Source organism: Copadichromis virginalis, linkage group LG23 (genome assembly GCF_057382275.1).
Source record: "Copadichromis virginalis isolate Kocher_CV1m ecotype Utaka linkage group LG23, C_Virginalis_male_GT1.1, whole genome shotgun sequence".
Lineage (NCBI taxonomy): Eukaryota > Metazoa > Chordata > Actinopteri > Cichliformes > Cichlidae > Copadichromis > Copadichromis virginalis.
In genome coordinates this window covers 51,096,610-51,117,753 of record NC_140639.1, presented here as the reverse complement: position 1 = coordinate 51,117,753, position 21,144 = coordinate 51,096,610, and the positions used below count along the sequence as shown (strand labels likewise).

Below are 21,144 nucleotides of genomic sequence, written 5' to 3'. Positions count from 1 at the left end.
GAAATGTAAAGTAAAATTGTATGTGTATGTAAGAACAAAGCTAAATTTTGACATAGTGTCTTAGAAAGTGTTTCCGAGAGAAAGCGTAAATGAAGAAAGTGGCATGCATTTCTCGTTCTCCTTCACAGATCAAATCACATGGGGCAACATGTTTACCACAGAATTCACACAACGGGTACAAGAGGAAACATTTTTAGTTTTTTTAAAGTTGTGGCTTTAATAGAATAAAAAATCCAGTTTGGGATGAGCCTATTGTAGTCGAGCTCTTGTTAGTCTCTGTCATTTCATAAAAACTCTACATGTCATGTTTCCTCTCAAAGGAAATCTCAATGACAACTGCACCATGGGCACAACAATTCCTAAACTTTTAAATGAGCACTAACTAATCACAGCATACATTAAAAATGAAAATTGTAATCATGTATCAGATTTTGTGTACATGATGATAATCTTTGCAAAAAAACACAATTTTTCATTTAACAATAATGTTAATATCTGTTGCTATCACCAACTGTCTTTGTCAAATTCACTCAGATTGTTTATTGCACTTCTTTTTTGTTTTGGTAAGTGAATCACGTTGAACATGGGGGAGCTCCAGAGTCTAATAGCATAAATGTGCAAAATATATTTTATTGATGTGTCTTAAAAACATATCAACAAGCATTTTTAAATACCAATCATTTATCCAGGTCTGGGTCATAGGGTAGTAACCATACATGCCCAGACCTCACTTTTCCCAGCTGCCTCTTCCAGCACTTCTACCATTTGGTTTCCAGGCCAGTCATCACACATAATCTTCCCATCCTGCCCTGGTCTCCCATGGTCTCCTATCTGTGGGACAAGCCCAAAACGCCTCATCTAAGACTCCAATGCAGGATGCATTAGGCGTCCTGATCAGATGCCTAATGCACCTTAGATGATTCCTTTTGATGGAGACCCTGTATGTGTCAGGACTCACCTTATTGTGATGAGATGTTAGATTTCAGGAGCAATGTTGTCAGGGCAAATGGTCCTGGGTGAGGGGTCAGACTAAGTGCAACTCAAAATCTGAAATCAGTCCATAAACTGATTTCTGAATATATAAACCTTACTGGAGATACCCAGGGACACCGGTGGAGACCCCATCCTGATGCTAGGTCTGGTGAGGGAGCTTGTTTGGGAGTGCCTGGTGACCAGGCCTTAACTCAATAGTGGTCTGTTCTTCTCTGGGCCAGTATTTGAACATTCAAAAGCATGAGGCTAAACACACACACAAGAAAAGACAACACTTTTCAAAAAGAGGCAGTCTTCCTTTCAGGTTCTAACCAGGCCGGATGGTGCTTAGGCTCCTGACGTTGTGAATATTCAGAGTCGTGTGTTAGTGGCAGGATCAGACACATGCCAGTCATTACCACAAAAACCATCTGAGTGTGTTTATGTCCACAGAAGCAAGAAAACACATCTGAATACAGTGACGCAGTGAGTTAGTACACTACATACAGAGAACATAGTGAGACATGATTTTAGGTAGAATAACGTTAAAACGAAACGCAGCTGCACAGTTACAGAGGCAGCTTTGCATGTAATTGTTGTTACAGCCTCTATAAAGCACTGTTTGTTATTGTGAGGATTCCTAGAACCATTCAGGACACTGAAATGATAGAAAACACTAAGAACATGCGTACTCTTAGGTGCTACAGCATGCAATAATAACAAAGTTACAGTCATTGACTTTTGTTTGTATACAGACTTAAAGGGATGAGCAGCAGTAGCGCTCAGCAGTGACACTGCTTTACAGCTTAATAAGAATTTGACACCCACTTGAATAAAGAAGAGCAGTGTATTATATTTCAACAGGAAAAAGCCACAGACAGTATTGCAAGATCACAGCCGAAGTCAATTTCCCAAACTAGAAAACAGCTTGTTCTTCAGTATAATTGCAAACACAGACATCCTGTTTTTCTTCTCTTTGGGTTCATACCCCACGACGTGGTTTTTATGTTTAAGCACAAAAGGCTTCCATGATGTTCCTGGTGGCCACATCTGGATTTATTTGCAGTAACTGCTCTGCCAGTGTGCATTACAAGTCAGGCTCAGGCCTGCACTATATCAGAATCAATACTACAGCTACAGTTGCATCATTTTTTCTCATCCAAAGAAGAGCTTTGAGTGTCCTTCTATTCCTGAAGACTACTTAAAAGCTGCCTAAAATACTTCAGGCTGTGCTGAGCATTAAAGTACTACAACTGTTTTTGCGTTACATCCTGTATTTCCATGTATGCTTGCAAATGGTTCATTGCACCCATTTTCCTAGCAGAATATAAAGAAATAAGGGGGTGGCTTTTGGACACTACTGCATGTTGCAATACAACAGTGTTAGGTCATTGTCCTCATTGTATTGATACAGGAATAGGAAATGTTCCTACATTTGAATTTAATTAGAGTATTGTAGAGTACTACACTTTATTTGAATGGAGATAGGCCACACACAGTTGTGCATATGATATACATGTTCACAAATCCATCGACATGGTAGCATATTAAAAATCTATTTTGAAGCTAGAAATAAGCTTAACAGTCACCGGCCACTCAACACTTAATTCCCTACAGTTTTAAATATAGTTTTAATATGTTGTGTTAAAGTCTTGCTAGAGAACAGTTAGTGACGTGTTAACAGACGGATTAGATATAATGCATCACTTGCATTTTATCAACTGGCATTTACAATTTTTTACCAAACAGGGGAAGAAAAACTTTTAGAAAAACTCAATTTATGTCATTTTATTTAACAATTTTTTTCCTCCACGAAACAACAAGACTCCAAGCAGAAGAAACCCCCCAAAACAACACCCACTGACAAAAAGAGGCACACTGTGCGCTTTTACAGACAAACTGTAAAACAACAACTTTATTTTTCTCAAAAGTATACTCATTACTAAACTGTGTAAAGACGTTAGTCCCAGCTTCTCTTTTCATGTGCAACGACTGCAAGTGATCAAGTGCAACAAGTGTCAGCAACAATCTCACTGAAATATTTCTTTTAATTTTCAAGTTTTTCATTTGTAAAGTGACCTATAAATAATCAGCTTTTCTTTACACTACTGAGATTCAAACAAAACATTAAATCATTACAAACACTCAGGATGCGTCCTCAGCTTGAAGGCAAGCAGGCAGAAGCAATGACAGCCAGCATCTTCTAATACTAGACTGGCCTGGTACAGCTTGGAATTGACTAGACTGATCTGTATCCAAGTTGAAACTAGCCTGGATCGGCCCACTACAGCCTGATCCAAATGTGACAAATGGAATTTTCAGGTCGGACCCATCAATGCCCCCTAAAGGAGAAGTGACTCCAGTCTGTGCTGAGCTTTTACTGCCTTCCTGCTTTGTATCAACTTGTGGTTCGGTGGAGCAACTGATGCTCATCTGCGATTGGTCAGCATCCATTTTTGACTGTTGGGCTGGTGTCATCAGCCAGTGTGGCCGACTGTGCTCATTGGTCAGATGATGAGGCGGGTCCAGGGGAGAGCTGCTGTCAGAGGAGGAGCTAAAACGACAAAAGTTTTACTCTAGAAATTACACAACTGGCAGCCAAGGTGAACCAAAACAACAAAACAAAAAACATGTTGATCAATTCTGACATTTTTATTTGCGGTACCCTCTGTCAAAAGTATTTCAGCCATTGTTTCAAGATCATATATTCTGCTAGTACCAATATAGGTAAGAAAAAGACTTGCCTGATGAATGATGTCTGCAGAGAAGCAGAGGATGACGAGTAAGCTGGCTGGCTATTTTTATGTGGGCTTGCCATGGTAACATAGTCATCATGAGATAACACAGATGAGCTGCGGCTAACATGAGGGGACATGACCATGTATCCCAGTCCCTCCCTGTCGTCAACGGACTCCTGCATCTCACAGGCTGCGGCATCACATTGGTCCATCTTCATTTCCATGTCACTCCAAGTTTCAGAAATGGACCTATTCTGAGATCTGCAAGGGCTGAAATTAAAGCTCGAGCTTGGAGACGATTCAGGATTTGTTTCGTCTGGTTCGAGGGGCTTTACACAAGACTGTGCAGGACTAGTCTGTATGTCAGGACTTCTGGGGAACAAGACTAAGGGACGCTGTGGTCTTACATTCACCATTCTGTTTCTGTATTTAGGTCTGCAGCGTTTTGAGGCCAGAAGGCCTTTATTCTGACTCTGACTGGAGACTGGAGAGCAGCTCAACTCTGGAAGAACTCTTAGTGCCCGAACTGCCTCCCGAACTGCCTCGTGAATATGCTGGGCCAGTATTCTGTTTCCTGTAAAGAACATATACACCAGGATGAGTCACACTCTTTACTTTTGTCCAGTCAGGCCTCAGCACAACATTTTTTGTTTGTTTAATTACCTTGGTCATTTGTTTCCATCCAAATCTCTCCAGGACCATTTGGTGCAGACCTGCCAAGCTCCAAGTAGAACAAGCCCTCCAAGTGGCCAAAGCGGCGAACGCTCAACAAAGGTATCGTGACGGATGGCAAATCATTTCCTGCACCCACTCTCACCAAGATCAGAGATGTTGCTGTGAGGCAGAGCCGATTCTCACCAGTGAGGGACTTGGAACTACCCAGACCTCTGGGCTTCACCGTAATGGGCCAAACCTTAGACAATGTGACAGAAACAGGTTGGAGGTTTTTTTAATTACTATTTTGAATTGACTGAGGGTGTCAAAGCAGCCATCTGATGAAAATATGAATTCTGCACAGTCCTTTTTTATGTTTAATCATTAGATTAGGTTTCTTTTTGAAGGAGGTACAGCACTTGTGTGGCATAAATGTGTCCTATTGAGAATAAGGTTGTCATATTTGCCATTTCTGATTGATTCTGAGTATCAGGGAAGCTACTCGCTTTGATCAAGATGTTATTAAATTCAGTATATTTAATCAACTGCTTATGATCTTAACTACAACCGAAAAGTGCTCTAACCTCTTTAAAGAAAGCAGCAGGGGGCAGAGTGCAATAGCCATCATCATCTTCATCAGCCCCTTCGCCATACTCTTCATCGTTTTGCTCTTCCTCCATCAGTTTCTTAAGGGCTACATACCAATCCTCCTGCTCCTTCTGGTCCTCCATCACCAGCACCATGGTCTGATCCTTGGGATACAACGCCACAGTGTGGCCTTTCCGGGAACTGGCAATCCGGCTCACGCCAAGACAGCACCGCAAGTAAATCACTCTGGGGAATTAAATACAGTTAGATTTTAATGCTTCTTCAGATGAAAATGAAAGACATACATCCTATAAACCCTCTACAAACACACCTATTTTTGGACACATGTTTTGAGTATCATACTTTTTAAATTTAGGACTACCTGCTAATAGTTGAAATATTTTTAACTGTATTATTATTTAGAGATTTATAAAGAAACTACTAAAAACATCAATTTGAGGGTGCTGTATCATATGCTTCACATATAAAGTCACTTTTACAGACCCTTGTTTGCTCGACCCAAACAGCGCAGCTTTGCCAGAAGACTTCTCCTTTGCCATGAACTTCTCCTGGCTCTTGTACCACTCGAGTCGGCTCGGCCCAGTGTGACTCCCTGCTCTGAGGACAAAATATCTCTTGTGGTTCCGCTCCAGCTTCCCCAGGTAACCTTGTTTCACCACATCAGTCTTCAGCCCAGACGAGGTCATGAGGGCACTGGCCAGATGGCCCAGAGGGATGGAAGTTTGACCGGCACAGAAAAGTTCCTCATACAAATGAGGCGAAGGACCCTCATTCAACTGACGGCCCCCAGAGTCTTCGTCATGCTCAATTTTACCATCATTCGAGAAAGGCTGCAGAGTTTTCACTGGCAGACATTTTTGGATGGAGCCGCTGTCATGACATGAAAGAGGGGAATAGGAAGCAGGTGGAGATTTTCTTTGGTTGGTGAACCAGTCGTACCCTTCTGCCATTTCATTCAGGACAACCTTTAAACCTGCTGCATGCAGAGAGGGAGAGTAAAAGTGGAGTTAATGAGATGACAGAGGCTCTACCAACAATATTATTAATACTTAATTTAAAAATAACAAAAACAACTCAGTGAGTTGTGGCTCATTTTATTTATTGCTTCTAGAATGGTGAACATTTACTTTATGATTTATGACAATATTGTAGTTTGAATTTAAATCTGATCAACACAAGTCACTGTATCTTTGTCCCTGTTTAGAGTTTAAGTTTGATAATGTATCTCACAGGTGTGAATAAAAATAAATCAGATTTTACAGTTTCTCCAACGACACAAACATCCTCCACACACTGAAGTGTTTTGTTCAGTTTCTAATTGCTGGGGCCCAGCAGAGTACCAGTCTGAATAGTTGTTTGTTGTGAACCAGACAGTTGTTTTGTTTTAAACTGTGTGACTTTTGAGCATTATTGTTGGCAAAAACCTGGGAAATTATGAAAAAAAAAATGTGTGCAAAAGCAAAGCAAATCACAGAAGGGGAATCAAAACTAAGAAATTAAGAGTAAACAGAATCACAAAAGTTCCGATGTTTCCTACGTTAACAACGTGCAGGCATTCTGTAATCAGATTATGAGTTTGAACTTTGAGCTGGTGAAGTTATCTTTCCTGTGACCACAGAAATCTGGTGGATAGATGAACTAAAGATACAAAGCTGAGCCAGGTTTTATTTATAAAGCACCAAACAGTTACAATTATATATAAGAATTTTTTTATTTTTTTTTAAAGTGCAAGACACAAAAACATGGATTGACACAATAAAATAAAACAATAAAATTTCACACTTGGTCAAACGCCACACAGAAAAAGTGGGTCTTCCAAGCAGATTTAAAAATGCCTTTGAATGCAGACTAAGCCTACGTGTTTATTCTGGTTTCTTTTAATACTAAACTACTGTAAACTGCTTTTTCTCTCACTCAGCTGGTGTGTCTGCAGCAGCAGTGTTATTTTCGGTCTGTATTGGGCGTAACAGTTTCATATCTTTACTATAGCATAATTTTATCGTCAATTCTGCTGCCAGTAAACTTCATTTTTGTGATTGGGTTAACTTAGCAATCTGATAACCAGCACTGTGTGCCTGTTCCCGCTGATTGTTGATGTTACACTAAAGAGAAGCCAGATAACAGAATGGCACCCTGGGTATGATGAACTCAGTCTTTAGTACAGGGACCAGATCACTACTGAAGACTATCAAAACAAACAACAGACACTAGATGATGAGATTTTCCTTCATAAATCATTTTGAGCATTATCACAACTGCACAAGGTATTACAACCTACTGAATTCAGCTCAAGCTGCTCCAAGAACTGCCTCTTAAACTAAGGTCTCTTTATGATGCAAGCTTTCAGCAGTTCAATATTAGAATGGATTGCTCCCTATGGATTTAAAGAATGTCTAATATGATAGTGGAGTTCAAAGCACACATACTAGAGTCATTCACAATACCCTGCAAATAATGAAACATGCTATAGCAATGCATAGGGTGCGTGGGGTTCATCAGAGGGTGGGGGTAATAGCAGCAGTGAGGCTCTTAGGTTCATGGCCAAATGTCAGCAGACGGTCAATGCAACAAGGTCCTACACCCAAAGAGCGATTCGTTCCATTCTCTCCATTTTATAGCCTCTATGACGAAGGTCAGTTAGCTAAGATGATAGCAAAGCAGCAGGAATGTCCATTTCGTAACACAAAGCAAAGCAAAAATATATTGATGACTCTACCCTGGAAACAAGCAAATAACAACTGACACAGAAAAGTAATAAAAAGATTTCTGGACACCGTTAACTAATTTGCCTGTTTCTTGTGGCATGCCAAGTTCTCCACAGAAAGTAAGGCTCAGGGGGAGAAAAACCACTCAGTGCTTTATGTAAACGAAAAAACAGAAGAATAACCCGAGGGCAAACTACTTAGACTGCTGAAAACATGACTGTTCAGCTCATTTGTGGAGTAAAACCGTTTGCGTACAAGAAATGTGACAAATTACAGATTTTCGAGGTAAAACAACTTTTTAAATGTACTAAAATAAAACTACACATTTGTGAATAGTACAGTTTAGGGTCTCACTTGGGAGTTAACAGCTTCTTCCCATCAGCTAGCAGAGTTACCACTGTGGCGGAGTGAAACTTACCTGTGGCAGGCAGCTATAAGTATAACACCTGCAGGTACGCGCTTTCCCGGCTGCTTTCACAACACGCCGCTGTTTCCAAAACCATTTCCCGTCGCTCTCCGGGCTCAGTGTGTTTGTCTCTCAGCTGCTCCGAGATTCCAATCAGTGTGGCCTTCAGGGGTCTCTCGTGAAAAACACAACTGTATGAAACCATACAGTCCATGATGGAAAAGAAAAGAAAAAAAACTGGACAGATGCGTTGAAGTACAGAGCAAAGTCAGCTTGGCTGTATTGAGCTTTAAATCTGAGCTTTCAGTAGTATGAAAGTTTTACCTGGCTTAATCACCATGGTAAGCTATGCTGTGAATTAGAGGCGAGCAGATCGAAACAAATATAACCTGATACCGGAGCAGAAGCTTAAACTACAAAGCAGGATTTTGTCTTATGTAGGTAACTTCAGGGTTACCTATACTATGAAGGGGGTTCACTTCTCACAGGACTAAATCCCCATGGTAACTTATGCTGTGAATCAGAGGTGAGCAGATCAAAACAAATACTGCTTATTTCAGTTAAAACAAAGTCTATTGTATCCATACCAACACGTATTGGGTCGATACTAGCATAACAGGGCTGATATTTTGTTTCAGTCCTCTATGTCCAGTATGTAGCCCACTGTAGCTGTACTGTGAAAAATGTCAGAACTTTTTTGCACTGACTGTCACATCTATTTTATTTATAGCCTCGCTTTTAAACAATGGAAGTTAACACAAACTCCTTAAGAGACAGGTATGTTTACATTTCAGGTCTCCAAAAACCCCAGTTTCAAAAAAACCTGAAAACCTGAGGTGTGTTTTGTTGTGTTAACAGTGATTTGGTGCTCATTAAAATGTGTTAAGAATTTGTAACTTGATGATTAATCTCATAAGTCATGACGCACTGCTCACCCAGACATAAGCTGCCTTTGTAAGATCAAAATATCGGTATTGGTACCGGCCATGTAATTACTTAGCATCCGATCAGTACCAGAAGTTGCACTATTGCACATGCCTGCCTTGAACCAAACCTGCACCAGAGCAGATTAAGATCTATCTTAGAGATTAACAGGTATAAAATCGCTGCCTATATAGTGTCACCATCCCCGGAAGATCTTTCAGATCTCTGTGCGTGACACCCTGATTAGAAGTTTTTTTCATTCCCAGATGAGCATCTCGTTGAATGTCTCCATTACGAACATTTTGCTCCAACCCTATACATATCAAATATAACACAGCGAGGTCGTGCTTTTCACATCAGACTAACCTCTTTGTGTGGCAATTTGCTTTGTCACCATCAGGGGTTTCCTTTATGACACAAACTATGCACCAGTTAGAAAGATTTACTTTTCTCTTACACATGAGCTACAAAATTTTGTAGTATTCCAAATAAGAAATCTCGTAAGGTAAGAAGGAGTATTAAAGAGGAATTCTGTAGCACAGCAGGTGACTGATGTACAAATCCTTCAGTTATACTTCATGATTATACTTGGGATTGTAGCTGCTGTAATTAAACTTCCCCATCTCTGGGTGGACATGACTCTAGGAATATTCAAATCCTGGTTCCAGTGCCTGCATAGACTCAAGGTATCATCAGAGAGAACATGCGACATCATTGTGGCATGTGTTGTTCTCCATAATATTGCCTCTCTTAGCAGCACCCTGCCATATGACTGGATGAACCTGGGGAAGAGGATCCTGTTCACCCTGAAAATGTTCATGATGCAAGAGCTGTCAGAGAAACCATTTGCTAAAATCGCTTTTCAGATTAGTTTACCCCACCCCCAGAGGATAAATCAGGACTCTTTATTCAACATTTTATTTGTTCTTCTTTATTTCCTACAAATACAAAACCAGCCATTATCATTTGTGGATTTATCTGAGAGTAACCACCTGTAACATGTTACCCACCTCTAGCTGGTGCTCCAGTAATTCAATTTCCAGATCTGTCTTTCTAATCTGACGATCCAAGTATGTGATTTCTTTGTCAGTTTTTGTCATTGTTTGGATGAGGTGCATTTTGTAAATTTCTTTAACTGGTAACTGTAAAATGTAAGAATGGCTTGAAATGTATGCATGGTGCAGTTTAAATAAAGCTATGAAAATGCAGAATGGCATTGAACGTCTCACTGTGTTAATATGTGCTGGGGTAGTTGATGGAGCTTCCTCTTGATAATGTTCGGCCTTGCTCTGTTAATTTAAAAGATAAAAACATGAATATGAAGGTTGTTTTCCAGTCATCGTCATCACTTCACTGCACATTTCAAATACAAGAACACACGACTAAAACATACCTCTACTGTCATGGTGTGTACCTCACTAGGTCTATCTGGTTCTATCTCAGCAGATAATGTATCCTTATCGTCATCTTCGTCTGCTTCCTGTGGTGAAGAGCAACATTCTGTTTTAGAAACCTTTCTTTAGAAATATCTCAGGAGCACTCAGTCACCTACTTACAGATGGAAGGGATGGAAATGCTTCTGCTGAAGTAGGAGTCTCATCAAGGCCATCAGCAACTGTTGAAATAAATATGCAGATGTGTTATAGCACATGATGGCATTATGAATAAGTCAGCAGGGAACAGCATTCCTAAGTAATAAAGACATTATGGAAAATGCATGTCCAAGCTAATACTAGTAACAAGGATCAGTACTGCACTGCTGATGAAGAAATTTAGCTACTGTTTCACCAAATGTACTGAACCTTTAGTTGAGACAATGCAGACAGAAATGATCCCATTTCAAACACTTGTGAATTGTAATTTGTAGTATAACTCACTATGTACTTTGGTCAGACGTGGCCAAAGAGTCTGGGTGTGATGGTTCCTGAAGTATTGCTTCTTTTTAGTTATTTTTTAAAGAGATATAAATGAATTCGATTTTTGGTTTGTTTGTTGCATTTGAACCTTTATGCTTTGCCTTTTACTTCACTCAGTGATTCATTAAATTTTCATTCACTTTAACACTTAAACTGTTGGCACTAAAATTTACTTGGTTATGTTTATAAAAAGGAAGGAAATGAGAATTTCATCCCACATATTCAAATTTCATGTATGTGTGTGCTATAAATAATTACATTTTATGCAGACACTTGCGCTCTGTGGGGTGACGGGCTCAGCCACCGGGCATCCTTACTCTTGGAAAACTGTTCTGCCTCCGTCAGCATGGATGGAGGTGCCCCTTCAACCACTTTGCGAGCCTCTGCCTTCTTTCTGTTAGCTAAATTGAAGCCATATGTTAATCTGAGCAGGATATTAGGCCTGTGGGTTTAAAAAAACATTTATGGACTCATATACAAAAGAAAAAGTGGGCCTTACCTGTTTGAACTATGTTTTTATATTTCATTTTCAGCTGCTGCCAAGTCCTTTTTGTTCCCGTATTGCACCTTAATTAAAATTATGAGTAAAAATTCGCCTGTAAATGCATCTCAGGATTGTATTGACTAGTATTTACCGTTTCAACTCACGCATTTACACGCGCTGCAATTCTCTCCCACGCCAGTTCTCTCTCCTTTGCTGCTGCAGCCGTGTTGCCTTTCTTGCTAAAAATGTGTTCGTACTCTCCATATACACTCAGCAGAATATCTATTTCAAGTGGGGTGAAGTAAGCCGAGCGTTTTCTCTGCCCGGTTTCCATGGTGAATCATAGGCTTTTGGATTTTGGATTGGGTTAAAAAAAATGGTATCACGCACGTGCTTACCTCAGGGTGGGCATACTCAGAGTTGATTAAACTAACTCTGATCAGCTGTTCTGGACGCTCAGCGTTTATCAATTCGGAGTTTCTTTTGAGTTTGTTGATCTCCCTTCCTGGATAAGAGCCCTGCTATACAGTCTTGTTCTTCTTCTTTTTATTATTATTATTGTTGTTGTTGTTGTGTGTTTGTATTCAGAGTTACGTCATGTATTTCTATGGACATAAAACACTCCGTGGTTCTTATAGTGATGACTGACATGCCTCATGCATGCTGAACACTCCCGATATGAAAATCTCTTTCTACTTGGATGGGAGACCGCTTGGGCACTTCCTTCTACAAGCTGCAGAGGGCGCTGTTTGTCCTTTTACACATGCTAGTGTCATGTTTTTATTGCCGCATGAAGATTATAAGTATCATTATAGAGTTTCCTTTAACATGTTTTTGTGCACCTGCCAGTTTAAAGGCACATTTATTTCAGCATTTTTATGTCAGTTTAAACGAAGTCCATTGTTGCAAATTAGAGAAAATGTTGTGTATTATGTAACTGTCTGAAGCACAATGGATAAAAAAAAGATCATGTGTTCATGATCACATCCAACAACAAGCTGTTCTCTAACCATTTCAGGTGGTGTTTTACACTTTAAAACACAATGTACAACAAGTCGTATGTGAGATGCAGATGTGGCATTGACTCAGTGACTTTGAATAATTCACAGAGCAGAGCTGTCTGTTACTTATCTCTCAACTGTTACAACCTAGTGCTCATAATTACTTCATTCATACCCAAGCAGTCATGTTTGTGTCGTCAAAATCTTTTTGAATAAGCTGTAAAGCATTATAGATGTAGCATTATCACCACTGGAAAACACATTTAATATCATAATACATTTAAGTGCAGAAGCAAAAATAACGACAAAATCACAAAGATATTCTTTATTGTGTTCAAACTTTCTTTTCTTTCTTTCTTCTTTCTTTCTATACTTGCATATGTGGCTGTTGTGACCTTTTCATCCTCACAAAGATGCCTGTCATTTTAGATTAGTGAAACTGATTACTTTTAAGTATTTGTTACATTCTGTACAGCATGGTTACCCCAGGCGGTTGTGTATATTGGATAATCTAAACTTGACTTTCAGCTTTGAATTGCATTTACATTAGATTAACGGTGTCACAACTTTCCAAGTGAAAAACTTTTGGATAAATTCTGGAGGATGCCATTTAAATTATCATGTCAAATACTGTTAAAATCCTTTTTTCTATAACTCGCACATACCAGTAAATACTTTTCCTGGTAATATTCTGCTTCCTGTAATCTGTATCTTCAGTTTCACTTTTTAAATTATTTGATCGAACTCACGCCGTTTTCTTGGTGATGTTTTTCTTTTGTCTGCTGACATCAACCGATAGTTTCTCATCACTATGCTGCTGTCAGTTCAGATGAGAGAAGTTATCTTCCAGCCAACTTAAACTTTTTTTTGAATAAGCAGCAGGGCATTTTGCATCCACATAAGATGAACTGTTCAGATTGTAACTCTGTTATACAGCATCCACTTTGACTGGGAGCTTTTGAGCAAACAAAGTTGTCATTTTTAGTATTTAATATTTAAATAATTTGTGGTGAGAGAACACACAAGCCTTCATACAACAGCTATACTTTAGATGAGGCCTCCTCCTTGGTGTTGTTCTCTGAGGCTGCTAGCATGGCTGGTTCCTGCAAATTTCAAACATGCAGTAGTACAGCCACTGCTTAAGAAACCTGGCCTTGATCACACAGTTTTAGCGAACTATAGGCCTATTTCCAAGCTGCCTTTAGTCTCCAAGGTTTTAGAGAAAATTGTTTTTAGTCAACTGAAAGATTTTCTAGATGAAAATGGAATCTTTGAGGTTTTTCAGTCAGGTTTTAAAACCCTTCACAGCACAGAATCTGCATTACTAAGGGTTTTTAATGACATCCTTCTGGCATGTGATTCTGGTAACCATGTTGTTCTTGTCTTGCTTGACCTAACTGCTGCCTTTGACACAGTAGACCACAATATTTTAATTTCTCGATTACATGATGTAGTGGGTATTGGTGGCACTGCACTCAATTGGTTTAGGTCTTATTTGTCAGATAGAACTTTCTCTGTCAGCCTTCTCGGTTACGAATCGTCTTCTGCTCCTCTGTCATGTGGTGTCCCACAGGGCTCAATTTTAGGGCCACTGCTCTTTTCTCTGTATCTACTGCCTCTGGGTTCTATCCTTAGAAGGCATGGGATCTCATTTCACTGTTATGCCGATGACTGCCAAATTTATTTGACACTAAAACGCAAGGATGCCATCTCCATAAAACCTCTCTTGACATGTCTAGATGACATTAAAGCTTGGTTGGCTCGAAACTTTTTAAATTTTAATAAAAAGAAAACAGAAGTGTTGGTGTTTGGACCCAGTGGTCCCTGTGAGTCCTCCTCTGTTGTTTTAGGATCCCTGGAAGTCTATTTTAAATCTGTTGTTACTGACCTTGGTTTTAAGTTGGACAGTGATTTTAAATTGGACAACCAAATCAGAGCAGTGGTGAAGTCCAGTTTTTATCATTTAAGGCGACTGGCAAGACTAAAATCTTTTCTTTCGAGGCAGCACCTTGAAACAGTGATCCATGCTTTTATTTCTTCCCGCCTGGACTACTGTAACTCACTTTATGTGGGGGTCAGTCAGTTATTGCTCTCACGTCTGCAGCTGGTTCAAAATGCGGCTGCACGACTCCTAACAGGAACTCGAAAAAGAGAGCATATAACCCCTGTGCTGGCCTCTCTGCACTGGCTGCCTGTGTCTTTTAGAGTTAATTTTAAAATTCTTATGTTTGTTTTTAAATGCCTACACAGTCTTGCCCCACCTTACCTCTCTGAGCTTCTTCATCCCCACATACCCTGTCGGTCTCTCAGGTCAGCTGACCAGCTGCTCCTGGAGGTACCGAGATCCAGGAGGAAGCTCAGAGGGGACAGGGCCTTCTCTATTGTGGCTCCAAAATTATGGAATAATTTGCCCATGCATGTTAGAGAGGCCCCTTCACTGTCCACTTTTAAATCACGTCTTAAAACCCACTTTTATTCCTTGGCTTTTAACCTCAGTGAGACTTAGTTTCTTTTTTAATGCAGTAGTTATTTAATTAATGATTTCACTCTTCTTTTATTTGTTTTTTATTTATATCTCATGTAATTTTATTTTACAGTTCCAATGTACAGCACTTTGTGTCAGCTGTGGTTGTTTTAAAGTGCTTTATAAATAAAGTTGATGATGATGATGATGATGATGATGATGATGATGATGATGATTTGACTTGTTGCTTCAGGCGAGGTCAGATAACACTTTTTTAGTTGTTCTGTTGAAGAAGACATAGATAAAAGAGTAAAAATTCAACCACTTTCTTTCACTGTATGACATGATGTATGATTGTAAAAGAAAACAACTATTTTCTTTAGAGCAAAAAAGAGCAAAAAAAATTCTAAAGGGAACATTTATTTATTTTTATTTTATTGGTATTTTCCTTAATTGTGTTAAATATAATATTTTCTCATCTTAATGTCCACTGAGCTGTGAGCCAGGGGGCGGTAATGCGCCTTAACATTGGTTGCCAACCAAGAAGAAGAAGAAGCTGTGAGCCAGGAGGGAGGGGGTGAGTGAGTGATTCGTAACAGGAAGGGAGGGGGTGAGTGAGTGAGTGATTCGTTCAACTCGTTTGAGCTGTGAGCCAGGAGGGAGGGGGTTAGAGAGTCCTGAGTGATTCGCTTATGCTATGATTCAGCACAGCAAGGGAGGGGGTGAGTAACTCAAATGTGCTGTTAGCATGTTAGCTGAGCGATGCTACTGTGAACCGAGCTATTGTCTTGATGTGAGCTTCTACTCAGGGTTTTTTCTTCCAGTTCAGAGCAGAAATGCTTTTGTTAAGAAACTGCCCCCCCCACACACACACACACACAATTTTAATTATAAGCTACAGGGATGAACATGAGTGACATTCATTCGTAACCACAGGGTTTAACATGATGCCGGCCAACTCTTTGCCTTTTGTTTATGGGTATTTTTGACCTTTCTTCCAGAAGTGCATTTGTGTGGACAGACACTGACGTTGGACGAGAAGATTTGGCTCGCCTCTGTGAAGGCCAGTCAAGTCTTCCACACCAAACTCGCTCATCCATGTCTTTATAGATCTTACTTTGTGCACTGGTGTGGAGTCATGTTGGAACAGGAAAGGGCCATCCTCAAACTGAAATTATCCAAAATGTCTTGGTTTGCTGAAGCATTAAGACTTCCTTTCACTAGAACTAAGGCTACGTTCACACTGCAGGCGAAAGCGCATCAAATCCGACTTTTTTGACCCTATGCGACCCATCTATCCGATCATGGTGTGACAGTGTGAACGGCACAAATCCGATATTTTCAAATCCGAGCTGGGTCACTTTCGTATGTGGTACTGAATCCGATACATATCTGATGTTTCAGAAAGCGACTGCTGTTTGACGGTCATGTCGCACTAAATCCGTCTTTTACATCACTGACACAAGACAGACGCCAATTGTCAGCGCCGGAGAAGACATCGCGAACGCTTACTGGCCATCCAGTGAAACTGTTGGGAAGACAACGATGGAGAAAACGTGAACATTTTATTTGTACTGTATAATCTGCAGATTCTGACAGAAATCTGCAACTATCCTTCGAAGCACCGCTCCTCTCTAAAACAGCAATAAGGATTGTAGTGGCAATTCCTTTACTTTTGTAAGATCAAACGTCCCACAACTTAAAGTCCACAAGCCACTGCTGCACTGAGGTAATATTTCGTACGCAGGCAAAAGAAGTCCATTGTCCAAACATTTTAGTTGAGAGTTTTGGTTTATTTATCCATCTTGGCAAGCAATAACAAGATCCTTCCTGCTGCTTCTCCTGCTCTGGTAAAAAACCATAGGCCCACCCCAATGCATGCTGGTCCTATACCAGTCTCTTTATTTATAGAAACAAAATGGCCCTACAGCTCTTACTAACTAATTTAACAAAATAACAACAAACAAATCATTTAAAACAAAATATTAACCGACAAATAAACCCCAAAATATAAGTAAACTAACAACAAACTTTAACTAATTTAAAGAACAAATAGCTCCAACACTCCGGCCCCTAATTGTGCATACAATCACAATTACTTTAAAGTCCCAAAAGGAGGAGCTATTCCCTTAAACAAATCCTTAATTTTCATTGAGGATTTTCTTCACGATGAGGCTTCCAGTAGCAAAATAAGTTTCGTCACTGGCCTTTCCAAAACACTGGTCCTTGTTTGTAGTCTCACAGAACGCACCAAGCCTTTTGCATCCTGGTTTACATTTAAGACTTTCGCCATCATCCATGATCCTCTTGGAGCTGTAGCGTCTGCAATTAAAACAACATCTCCAGGTATAAGACATCTTTTAGTCCTCATCCATTTTTGTCTTTCTTGCATCAAAGGTAGGTACTCAGAAAGCCATCTCTTCCAGAACAACTCTGCCATGTACTGTACCTGTTTCCACCTTTTCCTGACATGCAAATCACTTGGATGAAACAGTCCTGGTGGAAAAACTGGTTTATTTTTCAGCAACAACAAGTGATTGGGTGTCAGTGCTTCAAGATCATTTGAGACATCTGAAACTTTAGTAATGGGTCTGTCGTTCATTATAGCTTCAACCTCACAGAAAACTGTTTGGAGTCCTTCATCATCCATTTCTTTCTGACCTTCCGGATCATTCTTATTCAAACCTGCAGCAAGCAACTCTTTCCTCTTCTGTGCCAACAACACCAAGACCTCTTTCATCTTTAAAAGCCAGGCTACAGAGATTTTAAGTGTTGCCCAAGACGAGAAGTAGAGGATAAAATAGCTGGTAGGATTTTGTAATTCCCTCACAATGGCATTCATTGTCAGGTCCCTTTTGAGCTCTGGGTCATCTGCAGAAATTACACTGTACTCCACATCCAGTTTAGGCCATTCCTTTTCTGACTTATAGAGAAATTCTGGCCCTTTTATCCATCTCCTACATTTGAGGAAATCCCCAGCTCTCATGCCTCTGGATGCGTCATCTGCAGGATTCTCCTTAGAAGAAACGTATCTCCACTGCTTCACATCTGTTGCTTCTTGAATGACAGCAATTCTGTTTGCAACAAAAGTATTGAAGCTTCTGGTTTCATTGGAGATGTATTTCAGTACTGTTGTACTATCAGTCCAAAAAACTGATTTTTCCAACCTGACCTGCAGCTCCTTTTGCAGAAGCCTGTCCCCCCGAACTGCAAGAACTGCAGCCGTCAATTCCAACCTGGGAATTGTAGTTTGCTTGAGAGGAGCAACTCTAGCCTTTCCCAGGATAAAAGCAACATGCGTGACGTTATTCTTTTCCAACTTTAAATATGACACCATTCCATACCCATCTTGACTTGCATCAGAAAAATGATGAAGTTGTGCCCCATCTGGTCTTCCAAAGCAATTTGGTTTAATGCAACGTTCCACTTTGAACTTTGAAATCAGCTGGAGATCCTCCAGCCAATCACGCCACCGCTGGGAAAGAGAGTGGGGAATAACTTCATCCCACTTCAAATTTTGTCGGCAAAGCTCTTGTAGCAACAGTTTAGCTGGCATACTGAAGGGAGACAAGATTCCCAAAGGATCATACAGTGAGCTGACCACAGACAAAATGCCCCTTCTGGTTGTTGGACGGTCCTGCAGGGAGGTTCTGAACTGGAACTTGTCTGTTACTATGCACCACTGTAAACCCAGTGCTCTCTCAACTGGAAGTTGATCTGTGTCCAAATCCAGATCCTTAATTTCCTTTGCTCTTCTTTCCTCTGGGATTGACATGAGCACTGTGCGACTGTTGCTGATCCATTTTGAAAGCTTAAATCCTCCATGCTCCCACTGGCACAGATTATAAACAACAACAAAATAAACTATCACAGCTATGCAGATGACACACAAATATATATCACAATGTCACCAGGAGACCGAGGCCCTGTACAGGGTCTTGGTAAATGCATTGAGGAAATTAATGACTGGTTGTGCCACAATTTTCTCCAGCTAAACAAAAACAAAACTGAGGTAATAGTCTTTGGCGCCAAAGAAAAACGATTACAGGTCACCAGAGAACTTCAATCTATACACCTAAAAACCACAAACCAGGCGAGAAATTTGGGTGTAGTGATGGATGCAGACCTAAACTTAGAAAAACACATTAAGACAATAACAAAGTCAGCTTACTATCACCTCAAGAATATATCAAGGATAAAAGATCTGATGTCTCAACACTTGAGCTGAATCATCAACCTGATGTTGGGTTTGACTTTGTCTAGGTACGATTACTTGTGATTCAGATGCAGAATTTATACCAGAGTAATCTCTTGATGTTGGAACAAATGTATCGGCACAAGGAGTTAAACTAGGCGCTTCTTGTACGTGCCCTCTTTCAAAATAAGAGTTCATTCCATCAGAATGCTCAGAGCTACAAACTGAATTTATTTTTAAGACACGAAGCTTTGCATTAGTGGCTGCCAGCTCTGTTTCCAAGGATAATCTCTCCTTTTCTTTTCTCAGTTTTTCCTCTTGCGCTTCGATAGAATGTTTTTTCTTTAATGCAGCGAGTCGCTCCATGAGCGCTGCCTTGTCAGCCGCAGCTTTAATGCATGCGGAAGATGTTGATGAAATTCGACTTTGCTGTGACAATGTTTTTGAAGGTGGTTTTACACTTGAGATATTAGAGACACTGTCTTCAGGTTTTATTTCATCCAAACTTTCAACAACTTTATCATTACGAACAATATTGCTTTGTTCAGTGTACGGCTCGCCCGCCTCCTGCAACCAAACCTTTATTTTGTCCATAAAAACAGAGAATGCTGTCATCTTCGACTGAAAATGTGCATTTTGCCTTTTCACTTCATCTTCTGGCAGTGGCAAACTTAAAAAGGATTCTTGCAAAGCGTTTGCATCTTGATAGCATTTAATAAACTTCCCAAATTCAGAAGACACTTCCTTAACGTTCTCATATGAGGTCATTAAAGCGGAAGTTTTCCCCATGTACTTAGATGCTTGCTTACACATTGAACTGCGCTTTTCTTGGCATGTCTTTATATACAAATCCAAACCTTTTGGCGTAAATTTAACGCAGTGTCATCCTCTCGTTTACTCTTAATATCCGACATTTTTATTGTCCTCTTGGATTATTTCAAACTTCATAAAGATGTACAGCACACTGAGAATCCATAGCCTAAAGTACAAACATGACATCCATTTACCTGCCTTTTGCAGCGAACAAACATTTCCACAGAGGGCGTTGGCATGTTTCAATTAGCGATCCAATTTTGCACCAATTTAGTACATCAAAACTCAGTTCATCAGTCTTTGTAGTGAAATTATGTCTTTAAACTCCAATAGCTTCACCGTTTTCCTTTACGGCTTAAACAATATTATCACTCACCAGCTTTGACGAACGAGTGACATGTTGATCCAGGCCTCAACATCAAATCCGTCTGGATTACTCACCAGACGATCCAATACCTTTTATTCGAGTTCGACGGTGATCCTTGAAATCCTTATATCCATTAATGAAGGATTATTCCTTTGTCCACGGGATGGTTTTTTACTTTATGTAGTGGCAATTCCTTTACTTTTGTAAGATCAAACGTCCCACAACTTAAAGTCCACAAGCCACTGCTGCACTGAGGTAATATTTCGTACGCAGGCAAAAGAAGTCCATTGTCCAAATATTTTAGTTGAGAGTTTTGGTTTATTTATCCATCTTGGCAAGCAATAACAAGATCCTTCCTGCTGCTTCTCCTGCTCTGGTAAAAAACCATAGGCCCACCCCAATGCATGCTGGTCCTATACCAGTCTCTTTATTTATAGAAACAAAATGGCCCTACAGCTCTTACTAACTAATTTAACAAAATAACAACAAACAAATCATTTAAAACAAAATATTAACCGACAAATAAACCCCAAAATATAAGTAAACTAACAACAAACTTTAACCAATTTAAAGAACAAATAGCTCCAACAAGGATCATTATTAGGTTATTTGTAAATAACAAAATAACTTAAAGCAAAATTGGGAAACGTAAAGTCCGAAACAAGTTTTTATATTAAGGCCATCAGTCAAACAATACTGTTGCTCTGGGTCTAAACAGAGCGCGTTGTGTGTGACGTCTTCTTTTGCGCATGCGGGCGCTTTGAGCGTTCACACTAGAGCGCGTTTGCTGTCGCATTTTATTTGTAGTGTGAACGAGCAGACAAAAACATCGGATTTGATCAAAAAAATCGGAATTGAGCATTAAGACCTGCAGTGTGAACGTAGCCTAAGAGGCC

The 21,144-nt window shown here is 39.9% G+C and overlaps 1 protein-coding gene and 2 pseudogenes across 2 annotated transcripts; all 3 read right to left on the bottom strand.

The window, feature by feature from the left end:
* Positions 1-2,804: 2,804 nt before the first annotated feature.
* Positions 2,805-8,550, bottom strand: LOC146682198 (uncharacterized). The gene is made up of 6 exons (XM_085448285.1): positions 8,097-8,550; positions 5,457-5,949; positions 4,949-5,198; positions 4,374-4,623; positions 3,717-4,284; positions 2,805-3,526 (listed from the first exon to the last, which is right to left on the bottom strand). The coding sequence occupies exons 2-6, from the start codon at positions 5,921-5,923 to the stop codon at positions 3,118-3,120; spliced, it is 1,944 nt and encodes a 647-aa protein (XP_085304411.1). The 5' UTR covers positions 5,924-5,949; positions 8,097-8,550; the 3' UTR covers positions 2,805-3,117.
* A 1,406-nt stretch (positions 8,551-9,956) lies between these two features.
* Positions 9,957-11,742, bottom strand: LOC146682197 (uncharacterized; annotated as a pseudogene). The gene is made up of 6 exons (XR_014918075.1): positions 11,573-11,742; positions 11,424-11,491; positions 11,183-11,325; positions 10,565-10,623; positions 10,402-10,488; positions 9,957-10,297 (listed from the first exon to the last, which is right to left on the bottom strand). The product of XR_014918075.1 is annotated as an uncharacterized LOC146682197 (transcript).
* A 7,320-nt stretch (positions 11,743-19,062) lies between these two features.
* Positions 19,063-19,982, bottom strand: LOC146682196 (uncharacterized; annotated as a pseudogene).
* Between the last annotated feature and the right edge of the window lie 1,162 nt (positions 19,983-21,144).

Excerpts from the sequence above, each read along its gene's own strand:
- LOC146682198 (XM_085448285.1), bottom strand. The coding sequence starts at position 5,923 with ATGGCAGAAGGGTACGACTGGTTCACCAACCAAAGAAAATCTCCACCT. Across the intron at positions 5,199-5,456 it reads TTTGGGTCGAGCAAACAAGG|AGTGATTTACTTGCGGTGCT; the intron begins GTCTGTAAAAGT and ends TTAATTCCCCAG. Across the intron at positions 4,624-4,948 it reads CTGCTGCTTTCTTTAAAGAG|GTTTGGCCCATTACGGTGAA; the intron begins GTTAGAGCACTT and ends ACATTGTCTAAG.